The 17,500-nt window shown below is 34.3% G+C and overlaps 1 protein-coding gene across 1 annotated transcript in view; it reads left to right on the forward strand.

Annotated features, from left to right (window-relative positions):
- Positions 1-17,500, forward strand: part of EndoA (endophilin-A) — a 443,293-nt gene that overhangs the window by 260,952 nt on the left and 164,841 nt on the right. The window contains exon 3 of the mRNA XM_068377602.1: positions 3,765-3,837. Coding sequence (XP_068233703.1) covers positions 3,765-3,837 — 73 coding nt within the window. The remainder of the gene's footprint in view (positions 1-3,764; positions 3,838-17,500) is intronic.

Raw genomic sequence — 17,500 nt, forward strand, 5'->3', positions numbered from 1 at the left:
TTTCGTCTCGCACATAAAAATTGGAGGTAGTTTTTACTCCTCTTGGATTTAAAAAAAAAAATGCTAACATTAATTTGATACTTTGCTCAAAATCTCTCTCAATTTTCTGGGTCTTACCAAAAGTGTAATCTTCTCACAAAATGATACCGAATGGAAGAAATTTAAATCCCTGATATAAAGGAAATATTTTTGTTTCAGTGAAATTATATATGATGATACAGAGATCGCATTTTGCCCCAATTAATTAAGATATCACCATCGGATTTTGTGGTTCGTTGTGAAGAAATATTTTCTGGCCAGATGTCTTTGTAATAGATGACCTTTCCTTACTTTATTGGTTGCCACTTTGGTATGTTTCTCTCGTCTTTATTATGCTTAACCCTTCATGATCACTGCTACCTGCTTTCAATTGGTTTCTATTTTTCCAAACTTTGAAATTCTCTTTAGTACCCGTTTTTCGATCACAGAAATGACTTCATACTTAAAGTTAATAAACCTGGTACTTTTTTTTCATTTATAATTTGTACTCGTAATAAGAGTGATTAAAATCTCTCTCTCTCTCTCTCTCTCTCTCTCTCTCTCTCTCTCTCTCTCATAATAGCTTCATACTAAGAGTTCATACATAGAGTACTTTTTCATGTTCGATTCGTACTAGTGATAAGATTTATTAAAATTAATCTCTCTCTCTCTCTCTCTCTCTCTCTCTCTCTCTCTCTCTCTCTCTCTCTCTCTCTCAATGCCTTTTGGTAAAGAATAAACCGTTCATATTATGAGGAAACTATGAGTTAAACCCCTTAGAATTATTCATTTTACTTGAAATCATCAATGCGACTGGCTACCTTCAGATGATAATCTACAAGGCTCATTTAAATAGGAAACGTAATTAGTACGAGTTTAATTGTGACTTAAGTTGATTAATTCCATAACACGTTCGTTTCAGGTTAGAGCTCTTTGAAGCGGTGGAACGCGCTAATGAATATAACTTACTCATTTAAATGTAAAGATACCAACTATTTCATGTTCTATTCCGTCAGTTTCACGTGGAAAAGGCTATTATTATTTTAGTAAATACTTCAGAAAACTAGAAAAAAATCTCTAATATTGTTTAAGAAAATATTTTCTACCAGTATATCTCCTTCATCGGAACTGATACCTCGGTTTAAGGTTTAAAGTCGACTCATGAATGGCAGAGGCAAGGGACTGTGAAAATTCCCTTGCTAGCAGGACAATGCCCTAGAGACTGACCATATATACATATGATCAAGAGCCAAGCCTCCTCTCCACCCAAGCTAGGACCGTCGAGGACCAGGCAATGGCTATTGATGATTCAACAGGTAGACCTGTAAGGTCACCTAAACCCCCTCCCCCCATCCTTAGCTTACTAGGATGTTAACATTATCGAATCAAATTTTGTTAGTCGTTTGTTTGAATATTTTTTTTATTTTTTATTTTATTTATTAATTTTTTTTTTTGCTTCTCCTCAAAAACATTAGGTTAGTTTCAAAGTAAAGTTTCATGATTTTATCATCATTATAATGATCAAACTTAATACAATTCTTTTTCCGATTTTTATAAAATTTTAAGTTAATGTTTCATTTGATCAGAAGTCAGATGTTATATATTTTGAATTTTTGGTTTTGATAATATAAAATGAGTACTCAATTTTCAAAATAAAATGAGGAAAATTACATTTTTCTACCATTGAAGGTCATCTGATGTTGCTTAGACTATGGTCATCTAGTTAGATTTTATTGTAGAAAGGAGTATGACACTGATAGCCCGGATTTTTCTCTTAATTCTTAAATATTCATATAAAAAAAAAAACGAGCTAAGTCTTCAGTAATAATGAGTTCCTACGATTTGAAGTAAAATGTAAAAAATAACGAGATAAAATATTAGCATTTTAAAGAGGTATTGTTATCAGAATATTACAAAATGAAATTTTCATGTAACTTGATAATGAATAATGAAGATAAGGTTGCTTTATATTTTTCAACATTTATTTTCGCTATGGATTGTTAACAACCTATCCCATCTTCGTCGAACCAACCAGGCTGAAGACGTTAAGTCTTCTATCATAACGACATGTTTGCTTGTTAACTATTGTAAATAATGGTTGAACAAAATATGATGAAAGTGAGAAGCATCTTTATCATGTGACCCCATTCGGCTTGATTTTTTTTTTGGGGGGGGGTTAGCATTCTTAAAAGATCAAAGGTCATGGTCACATAGTTTAGGCAATTCAGTGGGGGAGCATTCTTAAAAGATCAAAGGTCATGGTCACATAGTTTAGTCAATTCAGTGATTTTTTTTTTTGTGTGTGGGGGGGAACATTCTTGAAAGATCAAAGGTCATGGTCACATAGTTTAGGCAAGTCAGTGATTTTTTTTTTTTGGGAGGGGGGAGCATTCTTAAAAGATCAAAGGTCATGGTCACATAGTTTAGGCAATTCAGTGATTTTTTTGTTTTTTTTTTTTTGGGGGGGGGGGCATTCTTAAAAGACCAAAGGTCATAGTCACATGGTGTAGGCAATTCAGTTATTTTTTTTTTTGGGGGGGGGGCATTCTTAAAAGATTAAAGGTCATGGTCACATAGTTTAGGCAATTCAGTGATTTTTTTTTCTTTTTTTTTGGGGGGGGGAGCATTCTTAAAAGATCAAAGGTCATGGTCACATAGTTTAGGCAATTCAGTGATTTTTTTTTCTTTTTTTTTGGGGGGGGGGAGCATTCTTAAAAGATCAAAGGTCATGGTCACATAGTTTAGGCAATTCAGTGATTTTTTTTTTTTTGGGGGGGGGGACATTCTTAAAAGACCAAAGGTCATAGTCACATGGTGTAGGCAATTCAGTTATTTTTTTTTTTTTTTTGGGGGGGGGGCATTCTTAAAAGATTAAAGGTCATGGTCACATAGTTTAGGCAATTCAGTGATTTTTTTTTTTTTTTTTTTTGGGGGGGAGCATTCTTAAAAGATCAAAGGTCATGGTTACATAGTTTAGGCAATTCAGTGATTTTTTTTTTATTTTTTTTTGGGGGGGGGGCTATTCTTAAAAGATTAAAGGTCATGGTCACATAGTTTAGGCAATTCAGTGATTTTTTTTTGGGGGGGGAGCATTCTTAAAAGATCAAAGGTCATGGTCACATAGTTTAGGCAATTGAGACTCTGCAGAGCCAACTGACTACTTAGTGGGTAATTCTATGATGAGGAATCATATTGATAATACCTTAATGGATTGAGTTACCTAGTATGCACGTTAAAAGTCCATCATTAATATGTTATTTTTTCCCTATTTATATTGATGAATTGTATTCGTATTTTGGTAATCTCTGGGTAAGCAGTTTTACCGTGTTTGATCTTGAAAAGTCAAGGTAACTTCACAATCTTGTGACGGGGCGAGAGAAGGTTGTGACTCAAAGACAGTATGAAAGCAACTGAGTGAGTTTATTATAGAACACTCTCCTTTATATACAAAAGCAACAAGAAATTTCATGTTAAAAAAGACAGACACTGTTACAGATGAGAAAAACAGACATGTTTATTCTGGTTCTTTTTAGTACGAGGGAAGAGCGAAGATACAAGCATAATATATACACAAAATGAACTATGTATGATCGTGTGACACACGGTTGGTACAATCTCTAGTTTTAATATTGATTGATTCACTCTTAAAAATCCTAGGTGTAACTATGCTTGCTGTGATGTCTTCTTGCTACTCATTGTTATTATTGTTATTATTATTGTTAATTATCTATTTTTTCTCTTTGCAGTTTATGAATGAGAAGATTGGCGGTGTTGAAGGCACCAAACTTGACGATGAGTTTGTGGAGATGGAAAGGGTAAGTAGAGAGGAATTTTATTTTTAATTTTTAATTTTTTTATGTCATTATTTATTGTTCTTAAAATGGTATCATTCAGATCTTGGTTATCTCGTACATTTGAATATAGTTATTCAAACGATTAGAGTAATTAATAATTTTCCAATTGCCACGTGAAGGTGAATTTGAAGCGTATATTGACTGTAATGTTATTAGCTATGCAGACTTCAATCTTATCTTCCATTGAAACACACTTACGGCATGTGTCTTTTATGCAATAGTTATATCTCTTATAGCACTCGCTAAAATCACGGGAGCTATATTCATTTTATGAGCAATTTGCACCAATTGTTCCTTCATAAAGAATTAAAAATCTCCACATTGAATGTGTTTATATATGTAATAACTAGTTTTTACGTTGGTTTTATTACTGAAAATATTTTAATTAAGGAAAAAATACATGTTGCTTTGTCAATCCTAAGTCTAAGTTGTCTTATTATAAAACAACTCTGCTCAGTTTTAAAGCAGTATCGTAATCTTACCTTAGTTTAGAATGAAAATTAACACATTCTTCTGTTTTAGATTAGGCAGCATATATCCCCAGTATCATTTAGGAAGTGTTATGATAAACGAATGCCGGGAGTAGGATGATTGTAAATATCAGAGGGAATTTATAGTTAAATATGGGTCGTGATTCCCGCAGAGTTTTCCCCACATATTTTTCACATCTATTCATATTTTTCGTTGCGTTAAGCTGTTTCGGTGAGCTGATGATATACAGTATTGAAAAGTTTTTTTTTTTCTTGGCTTTTAGTTAATATATAAAAATATAATAATTTCTCCATACAGTGGCAAACAAAGTAGTTATTCCTGCTATTCACCTTTCCCTACTCATTCGTATTTTAAAGTGTTATTCAGAAAGTATTTGCGAATTCAATTTAAATTTAATAAATAACCCATGCGTATATGAATTTTACAAGTGAATTTGTTTCATATATTGTTTCATTAAATTTATTTCAGAGGCCGAAAACAGTTATAGCCCTCGCAGCTCAACTTCAATTTGATAATATTGACATATTTTTTTTTAGTAATATAGCGATGTATTTTTAAAAAAAAAATTTTTTTTTTTTAGTGTGTCTGATAGATATTATGGCGTCATTGCAACACAATATGATAATGATTGGAAATCCTCTTATATAATATTTTTTTTCTAATGATTTAATTGTGACATTGCCCAAAACGTTGTCTCTCCATGATGGAAAGAAAGTTTAATTTCGTCAAGGCTCATTAGCTTGCCAGCAAATTACCTTTTGTCACTTCATCTTTTGAAATGGAGCGTCCTTTTGAAAGACAGCATTACCTGGAAATTAATTTCGTTTCATTTTTTTTAATATAACTTTTTTGATAGTCGTTTCGTTGGATGTTCGTATTTTTAAGATTTTTCTCATATTTCTTAAGTAATTTTTTTTTTCTCCCGCACATTAGAAAATGTATAAATATTATATGAATTTCATCTCAAGCTTAGCAAATTCTTGGTCTGTTTTCAAAAAAAAAAAAAAAAAAAATCAATAAAATCTTCTATATCTCTGATCACTTATGCTGTGAATAAGGTAATGTACGGTTACTTGGCTCTGGTGGGTTGCAGTCATGGTGAAGTGTATGGAGGTTGTATCCCTTGCTGGAAGTTGTAATAATTCCATGAAAGAAATCGTAATATGATTAAGTTACGTGTCTTTTTTCCACAGTTTATTTTGCATTGTTGACCAGACGTTTTTGGAAAAAATAATCTTCATAAATGATAACACAGTTTTCTTCTTCTTCTTATTATTATTATTATTATAATTATTATTATTATTATTATTATTATTATTATTATTATTATTATTATTATTATTATTATTATTATTATTATTATTAAATGCTAAGCTACAACCCTAGTTGGAAAAGCAGGATGCTTTAAGCCCAGGGGCTCTAACAGGGAAAATAGCCCTATGAGGAAAGGAAATAAAAAAAATAAAATATTTTAAGAATAGTAACAACATTAAAATGAATATTTCCTATATAAACTTTTAAAAACTATAACAAAACAAGAGGAAGAGAAACTAGATACAACAGTGTTCCCGAGTGTACCCTCAAGCGAGAGAACTCTAACCCAAGACAGTGGAATACCATGGTATAGAGTATAGAGGCTATGGCACTACCCAAGACTAGAGAACAATGGTTTGATTTTGGAGTGTCCTTCTCCTAGAAGAGCTGCTTACCATAGCTAAAGAGTCTCTTCTACCCTTACCAAGAGGAAAGTAGCCACTGAAATTAGAGTGCAGTAGTTAACCCCTTTAGAGAAGAAGAATAGTTTGGTAATCTCAGTGTTGTCAGGGGTATGAGAACAGAGGAGAATCAGTAAAGAATATGCCAGACTATTCGGTGTCTGTGTAGGCAAAAGGAAACAACCGTAACCAGAGAGAAGGGTCCTATGTAGTATTGTGTGGCCAGTCAAAGGACCCCATAACTCTCTAGCGGTAGTATCTCAACGGGCTATTGCTGCCCTGGCTAACCTACTACCTTTTGAGTTTGAAAACTGATATTATATGTATTAACATATGGTTTAAATTTGAATTTGAAAACTCATGTTGTACGTAATAACATATGTTTTAAATTGAATTTGAAAACTGATATTGTACATATTACCATGTGGTTTACATTAGAATTTGAAAACTGAGATTGTACTTATTAACATATAGTTTACATTTGAATTAGAAAACTCATATTGTACATATTAACATACGATTTGAATTTGAATTTGAAAAGTGATTTTGTACATATTAACAAACGGTTTATATTTGAATTTAAAAACCCCTATTGTACGTAATAACATACGATTTAAATTTGAATTTGAAAAGTGATATTGTACGTATTAACACGGGGTTTACCTTTGAATTTGAAACCCCCTATTGTACGTAATAACAAACGATTTAAATTTGAATTTGAAAAGTTATATTGTGCGTATTAACACGTGGTATACATTTGAATTTGAAAACTGATATTGTATCTCTTAAAATATCTAATTTTTTTCTCGAACGATCCCTCTTTCACATTCATCTGTGTGTATCTCTTACAAAACATGCAAACAAGTTTCACCGAGATGAATCCGATTGTGAAAAAACCTCCTTTCCGGAGGTGCTCTTTTGTTTGTTTTGGGTCCATGAGCAACGGCCGTCATGGCGTTACCCTGGCGATTTCCCTCCTTTTAATCCTCGGTAATATTGGGTTCCAGCTGTCGTGGTTGTATTGTCTCGCTTCTTTTGTGGCAGGCAGTGCTCTCTCTCTCTCTCTCTCTCTCTCTCTCTCTCTCTCTCTCTCTCTCTCTCTCTCTCTCTCTCTCTCTCTCTCTCTCTCTCGTTGTGTCATGGGGACCCACCTTGGTCTTCCCATTCTATTGCTGTTTTTGGCCGTTGTCTCTCTTGGAAGCTCTGCTTTTAGTGGGTTGCATCCACCACTGCTGTTGCTCCTACGGCCTTAATAGTCAAATTCAAATTCAAATTCAAATTCAAAGGATTTATTGACATAAAAATGACACCAAATGGGGTGCATTAGCATGCTAATAAACCCGCCAACGAATATAGTAAAATATACATACATAATATCATACTAACAAATCAAAAAATGCCTACGTTATTTGTTCCAGAAAAAGTTAGGAAACTTTTTGACAATTTTGGTACAAACATCATTATTTAAAAAATAACATACCTGATCTCTTACATTGTTAAAACTGTCATTTCTGAATTCTGAAAAGTTACTACATTCCAATATATAATGATGTAGTGTATGCTTACGTGATTCACCATACAACCTACAGGAAGCACTTTCACCATCAATATACTGCCAACGATATCTGTAACCCAACCGTATGCTCATTACTAATGTATCTATTTTAGATAAAGCCTTACCATATGTGACATTTGTATTTTCTGATACAAACAAATAGTGCATCATACTTTCACTTGCATTGTTTATGATAGGGGTAGGAGTTAAACGGTGCCGGAAATGACCTATTGTTGCAGTGTTTCCCAACCCTGGGGTAAATTACCCCAGTGGGGTAATTGACCCGTATTTTTTGGGATAATCAAGATGTTCTGAAATTGGGTTAGCCCTTTCTGTAACCAAGCCCAGAATAGAGAATCATTGCACAGGCAAAACAAGCTCAACCCTCACACTGAAAAACTTGAGCAAACATAAAGTGATTACTAAATAATATCTATTAATATTGTTACATTGAATATTCTGCACTGATGATGGTTCATCTTGTTATCCATTAAAAAAGAAAAGTTTGCATTTGTTTTGGATCCTTAACTATAAGCAGCCAATAGCGGGCTACATGATCCATACAGTTCATCAGGTGGCTGCAAAAAAACATCCGATGTTATCGGGTATATGTTCAATGGGGTAATTGATTAGTTGGAAATAAAATTTTGGGGTAACCATTTAAAAAAGGTTGGGAAACACCCGGAGGGGGGAGGGAGAGTTAGTGGCATGTACTCTAAACCTGAGCTCCTTAGTTTCTCATTGCAATATGATTTCCCTCGCTTTACTTTTCCCGTTGTTGCATTTTCAAATATATCCATTTGGAGAATTGATGCCTTCTATGATGTTGCATGTGAGATGTAAGATGGTTTTTTTCGAATGTAATCCTCTGAAGGTTCAACCATTTGTTTTATATTCTCAACTCAGAAATAGTCTGTTTGTATTTTTTCTACTTATATTAGAAACAGATAGAGGAAAATCCCAGTGATTAGATTTTTCTATTCTTAACTTTTGCACGTAATTAAACATTTCCAAGACTTCATTTTATATTTTGAGTATTTCTAGTAGATATTATATGAAGTTTTTGTATATATGTACACAGAGAAAATGTTAAGTTGAATGGTTTCTTTTCTTTGAAAGTCTCTTCAATGGCTTTCTTGATAAACCAGTTTTTGTTTCTTTCTTCGTTCTAAAAAAGATAGGAAATTTGATAAAAGAACGTTTTGGTGGATCTCTTGGGCTGAGTCCGCAGGATCTGTATTCACTTTTAGTATATGAAAGATTTTAGTTTCTCTCTCTCTCTCTCTCTCTCTCTCTCTCTCTCTCTCTCTCTCTCTCTCTCTCTCTCTCTCTCTCTCTCTCTCTCTCTCTCTCTCAACCCCTTTGGTTTTATATAAGGCATGACAAAATAGCATATAGAAATTACTGTACATGCAAATTTCACTGGTATATTTCTAGTCAATACCTGTACTCGGTTTCCTTGTAAATAAAAAAAGCAAATTCTTTCGGTCTCAAATGGTAATTCTTATTATTCTTAGGTTATGACGTCATTGTTTCTATGAAACCATAGATTTTCGAGGATTTCTTCATAGATAGATACTCGTATAAGGGATAAGTAACGCTGTTAATGGATATAACATTATAAGATCACAAACTTTACTAAACAGAAGCCTAAAAGAGAGTAGAAGTTTTTATCCTGACTTAACCTATTGGTGAAGGCGTAAACATGCACAAGCCCTCGAGCTTTTACTATAGTCCATTTCTTTTAGCGAGGCATATTTGCACCGACTCGCAGCGGTGCCCTTTTAGCTGGAAAAAAGTTTCCTGATCGCTGATTGGTTGGACAAGATAATTCTAACCAATCAGCGATCAGGAAACTTTTCCGAGCTAAAAGGGCACCGTTGCGAGTCGGTGCAAATCTGCCTCTCTAAAAGAAATGGAATATAGTCATTATTTGTCGTTTTTAGTTAGATTAAAATTTGGGATTTTTTTTTTCATAGAACTTGAATGGACAAAGAAACATCCTCTCTAAGGTTTGAAGGTACTACTTGGTCCGAACAAATATTAAATCGAAAAATAGTATTAGTATTAGTGGATTAGAAAATATGCTGTATAAGAAATGAAGGTACTATAGTCCATTTCTTTTAGCGAGGCAGATTTGCACCGACTCGCAGCGGTGCCTTTTTAGCTCGGAAGAGTTTCCTGATCGCTGATTAGTTAGAATTATCTCGTCCAACCAATCAGCGCTCAATAAACTTTTCCTAGCTAAAAGGGCACCGCTGCGAGTCGGTGCAAATCTGACTCGCTAAAAAAATTGACTATAGATTTAAATATATATTATATCGAGAAATACTATTATTATACATAAAAGACCAATTTGAACGATAATATACAATAAATCAAAAAGATAAAAATGAACGATAATATTTATCACGAAGACCAAAATGAACGACAATATATATCAAACCCCATATACAGCTATAGTGCCCTTGTGTAACATATTGCTCCATATGTCATTGGTAACGTACACTTTTTGTTTATGATTGAAAAATGGGTCAAGGGATTAAGTTACAACTTTACTTACGTACATACATACATATACCAAGGCACTTCCCCCAATTTTGGGGGGTAGCCGACATCAACAAATGAAACAAAAACAAAAAAGGGGACCTCTACTCTCTACGTTCCTCCCAGCCTAACAAGGGACTCAACCGAGTTCAGCTGGTACTGCTAGGGTGCCACAGCCCACCCTCCCACATTATCCACCATAGATGAAGCTTCATAATGCTGAATCCCCTACTGCTGCTACCTCCGCGGTCATCTAAGGCATCGGAGGCAGCAGCAGGAAACTAGAGTGCGGGGAGCAGTCACTCTCCCCCCAGTTCCATCTCCTTGTCGATGTCTCACAGGATGTAGATACAGGAGAGGGGGTTCCCAGCCCCCTCGTCCCGTCCCTTTTACTCGCCTCTTACGACATGCAGGATAACGTTGGCGCTATTCTAATTGTTTTTATGCCCCCGCGGCCACAGGGGGCATAAATAGATATAAACGGTAATAGTAGGAATGTCTACCATAGTGAGCATTAAAATCTTTTGGAGAAGATATTCAAAACTATTGGAAAAAAGGTGTAAAATTCTTTATCAGTTCTGTCCTTGTTATATCATTGAAATAAGAAAATGATATTACATTTACGAAATCAAACCATTGTTCTCTAGTCTTGGATAGTGCCATAGCCTCTGTACCATGGTCTCCCACTTTCTTGAATTAGAGTTCTCTAGCTTGAGGGTACACTCGGGCACACTATTCTATCTAATTTCTATTCCTCTTGTTTTGTTTAAGGATTTATAGTATATATAGGATATATTTATCTTAATGTTGTTACTTTCCTTAAGATATTTTATTTTTCCTTCTTTCCTTTCCTCACTGGGCTATTTTCCTTGTTGGGGCCCCTGGGCTTATAGCATCCTGCTTTTCCAACTAGGGTTGTAGCTTAGCAAATGATAATAATAATAATGATAATAATAATAATAATAATAATAATAATAATAATAATAATAATAATAATAATAATAATAATAATAATAATTAAAAATTACTTTTTTTCATCGCCGTGTTTTATGATTTTTTTAAAAATCGTAACTGAGAGCTGTGATCTGAATAAGCCCCCCTTTAAGGCAAAGCAATTTTCACCATTTGAAAAGAAACTTGTACCGTATTAGCAGGAGAAAAAAGTCTCCCATCTTGATATGAGATTGAAAAATTGGTTTTCATTGTGAGTTTCTCCCTGGGAGGTTTTGCCCCAAGGCGAATGGGATTCCATTTGCCTTTTGTTCTCCCTCGCACGTCTTCGCCACAACGTGATCGCTCTTCCAGCCGGCTAAGGGAAATATAGGATTTCTTTTTTTTTTACATGGGAGATCCTAAAGACTCAAGTTAATTGCTTAACTTAGTTCTCTCTCTCTCTCTCTCTCTCTCTCTCTCTCTCTCTCTCTCTCTCTCTCTCTCTCTCTCTCTCTCTCTCTTAGTTTGTCTATCTTATTGCCTTATTCTTGGTTTAAAGGTCGCTCATGGACAGCAAAGACGACAGGATCATATCCCAGACACCGACCATATACTGTCAGCGCCCAAAACCCCTCCTCACCCAAGCTAGGACCAGGGAGGGCCAAGACATTGCTGCTGATGTCTAAGCAGATAGACATGTAGACTCTCCCCAAACCCCATCCTTAGCTCACAAGGGCGGTGGTGTTACAGACACTACTGGAACATATCAGACTTGAATGGGGCTCGTACACCCTACTTACAAATCGCAAGGTTCATGGTAGCCTATTGGAAACGTTCCTACTTGGCAATCTGCTGGACTAGTGTTTGAGATCCGCTCAAGCTCGGTAGTTTCTTGTAGTGTCAAAAACAGATATGTCACATTTAAACTCATGACAGCCTGGGCAACATAAAAACATTTGCTCCAACTTTGAACTTTTGAAGTTCTACTGATTCAACTACTCGATTAAAGAGATCATTCCACAAATTGGTAACAGCTGGAATAAAACTTCTAAAATATTGTGTAGTATTGAGCCTCATGATGGAGAAGGTCTGGCTATTAGAATTAACTGCCTGCCTAGTATTACGAACAGGATAGAATAGTCCAAGGAGATCTGAATGTAAAGGATGGTCAGAGTTATGAAAATCTTATGCAACATGCATAATGAACTAATTGAACGACGGTGCCAAAGATTAATATCTAGATCAGGAATAAAAAATTTAATAGACCGTAAGTTTCTGTCCAACAAATTAGGATGAGAATCAGCAGCTGAACACCAGACAGGAGAACAATACTCAAAACAAGGTAGAATGAAAGAATTAAAACACTTCTTCAGAATAGATTGATCACCGAAAATCTTGTAAGACTTTTTCAATAAGCCAATTTTTTGTGCAATTGAAGAAGAGACAGACCTAATGTGTTTCTCAAAAGTAAATTTACTGTCAAGAATCACAACTAAAATTTTAAAAGAGTCATACAAATTTAAAGAAACATTATCAATACTGAGATCCGGATGTTGAGGAGCCACAGTCCTTGACCTACTTACAATCATACTTTGAGTTTTGTTAGGATTCAACTTCACACCCCATAATTTGCACAATGCACTAATTTTAACTAAATCTCTATTAAAGGATTCACCAACCCCAGATCTACATCCAGGGGATGGAATTGATGCAAAAAGAGTAGCATCATCTGCATATGCAACAAGTATGTTTTCTACGCCAAACCACATGTCATGTGTATATAGTATGAAAAGTAATGGGCCAAGAACACTACCCTGTGGAACACCGGATGTCACATATCCTATACTCACTATGGTGCCCATCAACAACATCTTCTTGAGATCTATTACTTAAAAAATCAATAATAATGCTAAGAAACGACCGACCCACTACTAACTGTTTCAGTTTGAAAACAAGGGCCTCATGATTAACACGGTCAAAGGCAGTACTATATATATATATATATATATATATATATATATATATATATATATGAGGTAGTTTATCTCAAGCCTGACATCTGTATGTAGCGGATGTTTACCAGGAGTGAGAAAGATTGGTATCCTAGAGACCAAGAATCTCATTCCTCGGTCAATGGGGCTGTCTGCCCATAGCGTGAACAACTTCTTCGTCGAACTCACTTATTAGAACTTTTTATTTTTCTATCCATATTTACACAACTGTCGACCTTCTTATTATTACTTTGATATTGATATTACTTGAAAGAATCCTATTTGATTTCTTCTAATGCTCTCTCATTGGTGTAAACAATTTGATGTGTTACTTTGATTTTCACTAAATGTTCAATCTTTCTTCCTTCCTTAAGAGGCGGAGACATCTATCGTTTCTTTCATTCCTTCTTTCTTTATTGCCTTATATTTATCATGATTCTTTTTGGTACTGTGCCAGAAGAATGACACATAGGTTGCTCGTCCCCTATTAGTTTGCGATTATTTCCTTATATATATATATATATATATATGTATGTATGTATATATATATATATATATATATAAATATATATATATATATATATATACTGTATATATATTTACATATACAGTGTATATATATGTATATATATAAATATATATATATGTATGTGTGTATATATGTATGTGTATATATGTGTGTGTATGTATGTATGTATGTATGTGTATATATATATATATATATATATATATTTATGTGTGTGTGTGTGTGTGTATCTTGTATCTATAAGCAATGGATAGTCAATAAAAGGGATATTGTTTAATTCCCCAATCCCAAATATTTTTCGTAAATTTTCCACTTTCTGGAAATGAAAAGATAGATTGACAGAAAAGGTGAGGGATAGATATTTGACGTCACAATTTTTATTTGGATCACGTACAGGCGATTATATAGAGGAAAATTATATACTTTTTCAGTTCGAGAACCTTTTCCTCTCATTCCAACCTCCTATTGCAAAGATGGTGTGAAAGAGTATTTCCAATTATAAATGAAATATAATTTATTTTATTCTGTTATATACTGTTTTTTATCTTCAATATCCTAGTAATGTGCTGGATACGTCCATGCAGGTACAGTTTTCGTTGGCATTTACTTATAAAGGGAAGATTAAAAAGATCATTCTTCAGAAATAAAGTCCTACTATTATTTCATTTTCTTAGCCAGACCCAAGAAAAACAATAGGAGGAAAGAATCTAAGGGCTTCATCTAGGAGGAACCACAGATCATTTATCCTAATAAACGAAAGATGGTTTTTATAGATTTGATACACATGAGCAAGAAATAAATTCCAAAGCTTGCCGTAGAAAGAAAAATCTGCCCCTGAATCGTACAGGATCATTAATTCTAATGTAAAGTATGGGAAGAGAGTTTTAGCATTATCCCGCCTGGAAACAAAAGGGTAAGGGTTTGGCGACCCATCTTACACGACCTGGTTTAACCAGTAATGGCATTTAATCATCATCATCATCATCTCCTACGCCTATTGTCGCAAAGGGCCTCGATTAGATTTTGCCAGTCGTCTCTTTCTTATGATTTTCATTCAATACTTCTCCATTCATCATAGTCTTCATCCATGTAGGCCTGGGTCTTCCAAATCCTCTAGTACCTTGTGGGGCTCAATTAGATGTTTGGTGAACTAATCTCCCTAGGGGAGTACGAATAGCATGAACAAACCATCTCCATCCACCCCTTACTAGGATCTCATCCTCATGTAGCACTCGAGTAATCTCTTATAGTTTCATTTCTAATCCTGTCCTGCTATTTAGCTCCCAATATTCTTCTTAGTACTTTGTTCTCAAATCTACAAAATCTGTTGGATATTGTTTCATTGTTATACCACGACTCATGTCCATACAATAACACCGATCTCAATAAACTGATATGTATCCTGATTTTTATATGTAATTTCAGGTGATTGGATTTCTAAATTCTACTTAACCTTGCCATTGTCTGATTTTCTTTTTTCAATCTTTTATTAACTTTCAATTCTAAAGACCCTGTATTAGAGATCATGGTTAATAAATATTTAAATGATTTTACCTCATTAATAATTTTTCCTTCCAATGGCATTTCATCTTCAATTGCATATTTTGTTCTCGTCATCTTTGCTTTATTCTATTTATCTTGAGCCCAACCTCTGTGACATTTAATACATTGTGGTAAGCAAGCATTGTAAATCCTCTGGTGTTTTTCTAATAAGGACATCATCATCAGCATACTATAGGTCAGCTGATTTTCTACTACCAATCCAGTCCAATCCTTCTCCATCATCCCCAACTGTTCTATGCATTACAAAATTCATGAGGAGGATAAATAACATAGATGACAACACATTCCCTTGGAGTACTCCACTGTTCGCTAGAAATTCATTTGATTGGACTCCACTAACATTAACCTTGCACTTACTCTGTTCATGAATAGACATAATCAAATTTATATATTTAAGAGGAACTACATGATAACGCAGGACTCCACACAAAATTGGCTGGTGCAGACTATCAGTTTTTATAGTTCACAAATGTTATCAAAAGTGGATTTCTATATTCTACACATTGCTGTACATGTCTTAAAATGAAAGTTTGGTCAGTAGAATTTCTACCTTTCCTAAATGCTGCTTTTCATCAATCTACCTCTCTAGTGTCTTTAGAATAAGCATGCTATATATTTTCATGGTAGCGGGTCTCCGTGTGATGCCTCTGTATTTATTGCAATCTGTCGGATCTCCTTTTTCCATTTTCATTAATACTCCTAGCTCCCATTCATCAGGGTTTTGCCTCTTCACGCCACATTCTACAAAATAATCTTGTAAGTATTCGGGGAGTCAGTTCATTTTCGGACAATGTCATCTCTGCAGTTATTCCATCGTATCCAGGAGCTTCCATCTCTAGTTTTTTAAGGGTAGCTTCGACCTCAAACACACTGAATTCATTCATGGCCACATCAAGGTCTTATTCAGCTTCAGGTATATCAATCAAATTATTCCCTTCATATCTCCTATTCATGATCTCAATAAAGTGTTCCATCCAACGTTGCCTTTCTTCATCTTCTGTTGTTATAACAGATCTATCTTCCTTTTTGATGGGTAAATACTCCTTCTTTGCCCCCGTAGAGATTTCATTAATAATTCTATGAACAATTCTTACACCACACTCCCTGAATTCATAGCTTTGTCGGCCTCATATGCTTTCCAGTCTAAATATTCTTTCCAGTCATTCCTGGCTTTTCTTTTGACCTCACTATAAATGCAGATGGCATATAGATATCTTAAGAATTATTTTCATATGAATTCCGTTCGATACATTAATTTAAGTGATCTTTAGTTTCTATTGAAATGTTTCAATCATGATATTAGCATTAAAGTGAATAAAATCCTGGATATAACATCTCGTGTTGCGTGTAATGACTTTCAGTTAAAACACCTTGTTTTTGTAAGTTTGATTGTAAGTAATTGTTTGTAATTACGCAAGTCTCTCTCTCTCTCTCTCTCTCTCTCTCTCTCTCTCTCTCTCCTTTTGTCTTATTTCCAAATGCTTTCCGAAGAAAGCACCATAAATAAGTCTTTAACAAAAGATTTCTACTCCAACAACTTGTAGTCTTTTGTACATCTCTATCACTGGAGGTCTTATCAACAGACATTACGTCATATCTTTTGTCAAGTGACTGAATGATCCTGGATTTTTATCGACATCCACTCACTTTAGAAGTAATTACAGGTAGTGTGAAAGTCATATGTTGGATGTGCATTGTGCAATATAGCCTTGAGACGGGCCTTTGGAGTTTATCAATTATATCCCGCCGTGGGCCCTTTATGGACGTGATAACAAGAAGGTTGTGATACTATATTCAATCTCGTATTGTATATCCTTCAATGGATTGCGTTGTATTGAATGTCAGATTGATATATATTAGGTGGATGTTCTGAGCTTGGAAAGCAGTTGATAATTGCATTAGTTATAATAAAAAAACTGAAGTTAAGAAATAACCCCTTAAAGATGAACGGAAATTTATCAGTCTTACAGAGATGAGTGATTTTAAGGGATTCATAATTTCAAGTTATCACCGAAAAAACTGTAAATTTCCGAATTTTATGTTGTTCTTAACTTATTGAAATATTTTTAAACATTTATTATATCCATATATTTTTACATAATTTATGCATTATTTAAGTCATTGTTTATTTCACTTGCATGAAGATCCATGTTGAAAATAAATAACAACATTTAGTATTCCATATTGTTTTAGCATTTCACAAGAGAGTAATTCATCATATGTGACAATACTCTTAGAGCCAGTCTGGTGGGCGTCAGTTATTGTACAACGACTGACTTCACTGATATTTCCGTTTGAAGCCTCTG

Source organism: Palaemon carinicauda, chromosome 7, assembly GCF_036898095.1.
Source record: "Palaemon carinicauda isolate YSFRI2023 chromosome 7, ASM3689809v2, whole genome shotgun sequence".
Lineage (NCBI taxonomy): Eukaryota > Metazoa > Arthropoda > Malacostraca > Decapoda > Palaemonidae > Palaemon > Palaemon carinicauda.